Genomic DNA, 6,848 nt, shown 5'->3' on the forward strand with positions numbered 1-6,848 from the left:
GAAAGAGGTGATGGCTGGAAAGGGGGCGAAAGGAAAGAGGATTTGAAGATGAATCTGGATTCTGCCAGCAGAGTGTCAAGAAGATGTATTTTCCTGCCCTAAAGGCAATAACTTAGTAGTTCTCTAGTAGGAAAGCTTTATTAATCAGAAGTGCTGGTGTTAACACTGCTTATAAAATAAACTTGAGAACCAGCCTTTTCCCTTTGCAGTTTTGTCTTTCATATTATATAACAGATACTTTCAAAAAAAAGCACCCTGGGGCATCTTCTTGCAGTTTCTCTGCTCTTCCCAACTTCTTACTTCCCACTCAAGGAGCCTCAAATCAGTTGTTATGTGTTTCCAAGTACTATGGTTTGTGCAGCAAACATATTTCTCTGATTCCCTCCCAGATAAAACTATATGTCTTCTAAATTAGGAGTGTGATGTAGGGCTTTATGTTATTTGGTACAGGAATTTTTTTAATTTATTTTTTTTTTTAATGAGGAAAGTGGCCTCAGGAAGTCTTGCCTTATTCTTCAGAACATCTTTTCAGTTAAGCTGTACAGCTTCACCCAGACACAGGTTAAAAAGAGAGACAGTGCAGCAATGATATTAACTATGCATAACTTGTCTTCTTTTTATAACAAACATAACAGCAGCAATTGGCTTGTGTTTATAATCTCTAAGATGCTGGTGTGATATCCTGGCTGAGCAGGCTTGATGTTGATGTTTTTGCCATTAGCATTGCAGAAGAGAATGTTGGAGGGTAGTATACTTTTCCTTCATCTGTTAGTTTGTGTGTTAAGGGTAGTTGACTCAAACTTTTACATTTGATCTCTGTTTGGATGGCTGTGAAGGGAGAAGGGTGGGAAACTTCATGAATTGGTAAATGCTGGTACAAAAAGAGTTGACTGTGGTTTAAGGGCAGTTACGTTCCTTGTTGTAAATTAAGACACCTGCTGAATTTTAAAGGCTAAGACATAAATTGGAATATTAATTTTCTGCCCATGAACGGTCTTAACTTACAAGGATGTTTCTTTTTCTTTTCCTAATAGAAATACCCTGTGTCAAGAATCACCTACTGCTGTCAAGGTGCTTATGTTGCCATTCTCTGTGACTGGTAAGAATAAATAGAAAAATGGCTGAAATCATCACTGCTCCTGCAGAGGCACGAGCAGCTTTCCCTGCTGGCTGCCCTAACTTTCCTCCAGCCAGCAGTACTTGGTGCTGTGGCCCTCTGAGCATCCCAGGCGTGCCCGTGGCCTTGCAGGGAGCCTCCGAGTCCTTACGGTGCTTGGTGTGGGTGCGAGGGTTCCCCAGCTCAATGCAGGTTTGCCAAGTGGAAGCCTGTCCCCTCAGAGGACTTGCTCTTCACCAGAGCGAGGAGCCTTACCCGCCTCCCCGTCGCGCCTCCTGCACGGGGCTCCAGACGGGCCCTGGAGGGGAGCTCACGTCAGCCGAGGGCCGTGCCCGCGTCCCCCGGCTCGGGGGCTGCGCCGTGCTCTGCGCGGGGCTGTTGCTGCCAGCTCCACAGCCCACTGCTGCTCAGCAGTGCTCTCACTGTCCTGTCAGGGACTCGGGAGCATGTCAGGGTGTCCTGCCTGCCACACCGGGGGCCTGCCTGAGGGAGGTTAGGGAGCTCTGCACACAGAGCCCACATTCAGCTGAGAAGTGAGTGCTGATGGGAGATGAGTGCAGTGCCAGTGTTCTATTCTTCAGCCATGTCAAGTTTTCCTGTCCTCCTCGTTCCCTTCTCCCCTCACCAGCATGTAATTCCTTTCCTGTTTTATTTTGACTGGTGCTCAGCTATGTGTTCCTTCAAGTGAATCCCAGTAGGCCAATGTGCTATGATGCAATACTTACCTAATCCTTAGTAATCATTAAATTCCCCGTAGGACCTTCTCTTCTAAAGAAAAGGCATTGTTGACTGCTTTCTCTTTCATACAACACTTGAAAAGCTATTGGATGTGCTAAGTATTTACAGCTTTTGCCCTCAGATCATGTAAGCAAACTGCTCTTGAAGTGCTAAGGTATTTTTTGCAATTTCTAATAACTTTCCTTTGGCTCCGTTTGGAATTAGAGTGGGTGTGTGTAGTTTGCTGTACAATGATGGCTGTAGGTGGATTTGGTAATAATGGTAATTAAGTTTTTCCTCTCAAAAGTATTCCCACAGTCTACATCTTTCAGCTCGATTCCATTGCCAAGCAGCTAGTTTACAGACAACAAATCTCTTTGAAACATAAAATCTGGGACATTGCATTTGAGGAAATGGGAGACCTGTGGATTTTGGAGGAAGACAGTGAAGCTCCTCTTCAGTTGTATAGACCGTGTGATGGAGAGTGGAAGGTAGATACTTTTGTTATGGTAACATCATGAATGCTTTGTGTTGTCCTGAGGCTGTAACAAAAATGGAGTAAACTGTGTTCCATGGAATTTAAATGGCATGCTTCTCTATACCTTGAGACTGAGTAGAAGTCACAGATGAACATCCCATTCTACTTCTCTTACCTGTGTAAGAGGTTACAGCTTACCTCAGAGCTGCTGAGAGGTTGTTAGGAACCCCAGTCTCTTCTCTGCTCAAGCCAACACCTGGCATAGCGGGATCAAGCAGTGTGGCTCTCACCTCTTGTACTGAGTACTTCATTGCCTGTGTTTTTTGTGTGCTGCACTTGATTGTTTAAAAAACCTACAAAACAACAAAATCCCTTTGTGGTTTTCTGGGGAATACTTTCCACACAGCTTTCCCTGTGCCTGCCTCTGAGGGATCATTTGAGGGGCAAGGCGTTCTGGAAACACGAGGGGATTTTTTTTTCATTGAGGACCGTCAAAACCAGGGATGTGCTCTCAAGTTCTCTGTATTAGCCTGTGAAACAACTGAAAAACTCACTTTTTATCCATGTAAGTCCCCAGCTAATTATGGTATAGTTGTGAAGTGGTTTAAAATGAAACTTCTTTGACCCTTAGGTGTTCTTGTGATATTTCTTTCCCCTCACAGATTAGTAAGTGGGAATCCATTTTCTTTTCCTTCAATCTGCAAAGCTTCCTCAGCAGAACACATGACCTCGGGCCTGGTTTCTGTAGCAGTACTGGAAAAAAGGAACCTAAAAGACTTAGTGGCAGGCTTACACTTGCTCTCCGTTCACTGTACTCATCTCACAGCTCTAACGTTTTTTCAGTGTGCTGTGAAACGTGAGATTGTTTATTATTACCAAAATATGTTGCAATATTTCCTCTTTTCCCAGACTGTAACTGATGACAAAGGATTACAGAAGATGTCAAAATATCTTCAAGACAACTGTATGGTGTTTGAAGGTGAGAAATTTGGCCTAAAGGCCCAGGGAATGCAATTTTTACAGCTAAAGCATGAGATTTAGGAGCAAAATCTGAGTTTGGGTCAGTTCAGCTGTTCAGTGGTTGAAGTGATGAAATCTTTCAGTTTTCTCAGTTTCATTACTCCATCTGTTACGGACATGAGTGTAGAAGATGAAGTGCACATTAGTGTAGAAGATGAAGTGCATTTGGTTGCCATAACCACAAAATAATGCAGGTCTTTAGATCTGAATTAAAGCATTATAGCTGTTTTGTATGGACACCTTATCACAGGGATGTATCTAAACACCTTGTGGCAGAGCTGCTGGAGTCTTGTCTTACTGCTGTGGTCTCAAATACTGCTGTTTGTTGTCTCTTAACTGGGTGTGACACTAATCAGGAGTACAGTGTTGATAGTAACAATGGGATAGCTATGAGAGGAGCAGCTTCACTGTATAGATGGGCCATTTGGGTCCACCTTGGCAAAGGAGACTGTGGAGCTTGCTGTGGCTGGAGGGTGTGACCCTGGATGATATCATCAGGGATGAACTTGATTGGTATCAGGGTGTCTTCATTTTGGTTTTGATTTTTACCATACTTCCAATCTCTGGCAGAAAAAGAATACATGATTTATTATCTCAGAAACACCCTATGTTTTCAGGACTTTTTGTATTTAAAAAACAGCCGACTTTGTTTAAAAGCTGAAATTAGGGCAGTGATGGCTGCAGGAGAGAAAAGGGTTGTGTGGGCTAGTAGGTGTCTCATATTATGTATTGAGGGTTGATGAACTGAAATCTCTCTCCTGTACTTTGCTGGGAGACTGGGAACCTTCCTTCTTAAAAAGGTGTTACAGTCCCCATGGGTCTCTTGGTCTGTTCTTGGTGGTCATACCACCAAGGTGATTAACTCGCAGTAGGTGGCGGAGTTGCAGGAGTGTGCAGGCTGATGTAAAGTCTCTTTCATATCTAGTATTGGATGGTTTAGGCTGTGGCTGTCATTAAGATGCTGCAGTCTTTGATATCTAAGAAGTCAGGCACTCCTGTAGAAGGGACAGTGTTTGCATGTAGATGTTACAGACTTGATAGGTACAGCCAGGCAGATAATTAGGAGTGTGAGGTCTGAGTGAAAATGAGCAAGAGAGGAATAAAAAGAGCAGGCAAGAGAAGAGGTTCTGAGCATAATTAGCCAGTGTAGCAAATTACTGTGGTACATGGCAGCGGGCTGCATCTGCAGCTGGGCAAGGAGGACAGCTCAGATGACAGGGTCTATTAGTGCTAATTAGTAGCAGGAGGCTCACTTGATGAGCACTTATTGCAGTGCATAATTAGTGTTTCAAAAGGTAGTTCTTTTAAAAAAAAGGTAATCATTATGTTGTTTAAGCCCAGTCTTAATGCTTGCATTTGATCCTTTTATAAACTTGTTCCCCCTGATCGATGATTCTGTCGGATTTCAGATGCGTAGGTCGATCTCAAAGTACATGCTGAACAGTTTGACATCTTGTTCTGTCTTTTTCTGGGATCAATTACAACAAGATTTAGTGCAGACTAATCGAGTAGAGAGTAGCATGGATATTCAGACTGGCAGCACCCAGTTTCTCCCAGGGCAAAAGGCCAATAAATTGGTTACCATGTGAGTGCAAGACCCTCGAAATTAAAGGCATGAGTGGAGGACGGTTCATTTGTTTGTGTACCAAAAAATAAGAGGGTGGTCTATGTATTTTGATGTGGAGCAGCACAAGAGCTTTAGGACCAAACGCTAGCAAATACTGGATCTCCTTGCAGAGAAAATGTAACGGAACCACCAGGGTGAACATGTACAACTGTGTATGTGCAGTAGGACGTCACTGTTTGGAGTCTACTTCCTTGAGCTTCTTTTAAGTTAATACTTCGTGAGACAAGTCAGCTAAGCACAGTTAGGTAGTGTGTGCCCTTTGCAGGGCTTAAGCCTCGGGGAGCAGCTCCAGGGGGATGTCTAACAGTAAGTGGTGACAGCAGATGTTTTAAAACAGGAGCCTTCAAGTTTTGCAAGAGTCCATCATGTAGAGAGAACTGTGTGCCCTCTTTGTGTGAATGTTGTATCCTTGCCTCTGTGCAAAGGTTTTAGGCTAAAAATGGAGGCCACACTTGGCTGTGTGAGTGCAGGACAAGTGCTTACCAACACGGATCAGGCTTACACAGCCTAAATGCTGGTATTTCATAAAGTGGACAGGGCCACAGTAAATGAGTTGAAATGCCACTAATCTAGACCTACAGTACAGGAAGTAATTGGTGAGGCCACCAAGGGAATTAGCACTTGTCTTATGTTCTTGCGTTGCCCAATTGCAGGTTTTGTTGGCTCAGAGAGCTACTACAGCAGTCTCTACAAGGCTTCGTTTGATAACATGGCTGCCTACTTACAGAAGAAAGAGGAAAGGTTACAGCAGCAGAAAAAGAAAAGGCAGGATCTGCAGTGTGGCTCGAATGGACAAACAAAAAAGATCAAGACTGCAGAGTCATCGCTATGACACTGTTGTTCATTGCCTGAAAGGAGCTGATCTGATGGTGGACTGTTTTTAAATGTAAACTGAATTATGGGGGAAGAGGAGTTTAAACTTTTATTGTGATTCAGGTATCTGAAAAGATAGCTTGATACAAAAATGTCCTGCTTGCACCAGATAATGCATTTAAAATAGGCCCCAGCTTCTAGCAGCATACAGGCGTCAGTGGTTCAGTCCTAGGAATCTCTAGCTTGTGGTGTATGAATATTGGAGGTGGTATTTTCCTTCAAAGAGGTTTTTTTTCCCTGCCCTGTTCAGGCTCTCTTCTTCATGTGGGAGTGCACGCATTAAAGTTGATGTGATTTTTTGTTTGTTTGTTCGTTGCTTTTGGGTCGCTTGTTTTCTGGGTTTTTTTTGTTTTTTTTTAACTTTTTAAAAGGTCTGTTAGTTATTATAACTTTGTGTAGCTGGCTATGGGAAAGGGAGTGTAGCAAAAATTCTTGCTGAATATGAAAGGTTTTTAGCTGACACTTTGCCATCTCTGGTTTTACCTGTTCCTTTCAGTTTATATGGTAGGGATTCTGCCTAGCTTCTAATCCACTGCTTTGTGTTTGTGGCGTATTTCTGTAGAAGGAAATGCAAAAGTAGATTTAATACACCGGAAAGTAAAAGGCATCAGTCAACGTTGTGTTATTGGACACAAAGTGTATGTGCAAAACTTGGACTGCATTCTGCTTCTTTCAGCAAGAACTCTATTTCACGTTGCAGTTACCCAAGAAATACATCTTGAGAAGTTATCAGTAAGAGCCTTATGGGATCACTTGTTGCTTCATCATAGGACAAAAGGTATGCTTTCGTCTGCCAGATGGCACCATGTCTATATGGAATATAATGTACTTCATAAAACCAGGTGTAGAAATCTATACAGTCCATAAAAAAATATTCAGAATTAGCCCATGAACCATGAATAGTTCTCTGTCCTCCTTGGAGTATCTGCACACTTAGAAAAATTTGCACTCAAATTTGTTGCACTGATGTGCATGACATTGTTGACGTGAGTCGTCTTTTGATAATAGCAAGTCTG

The 6,848-nt window shown here is 42.8% G+C and overlaps 1 protein-coding gene across 1 annotated transcript in view; it reads left to right on the plus strand.

The window, feature by feature from the left end:
• The window catches only part of WDR4 (WD repeat domain 4), a gene marked incomplete at its 5' end in the record, with an annotated part of 11,932 nt that extends 6,141 nt beyond the window's left edge, over positions 1–5,791 (plus strand). The window contains 4 exons of the mRNA XM_008941158.1: positions 1,035–1,099; positions 2,142–2,325; positions 3,222–3,291; positions 5,613–5,791. Of these exons, the coding sequence (XP_008939406.1) occupies positions 1,035–1,099; positions 2,142–2,325; positions 3,222–3,291; positions 5,613–5,791 (498 nt within the window). The remainder of the gene's footprint in view (positions 1–1,034; positions 1,100–2,141; positions 2,326–3,221; positions 3,292–5,612) is intronic.
• Positions 5,792–6,848: the final 1,057 nt, after the last annotated feature.

Source organism: Merops nubicus, unplaced genomic scaffold (assembly GCF_000691845.1).
Source record: "Merops nubicus isolate BGI_N331 unplaced genomic scaffold, ASM69184v1 scaffold52045, whole genome shotgun sequence".
Lineage (NCBI taxonomy): Eukaryota > Metazoa > Chordata > Aves > Coraciiformes > Meropidae > Merops > Merops nubicus.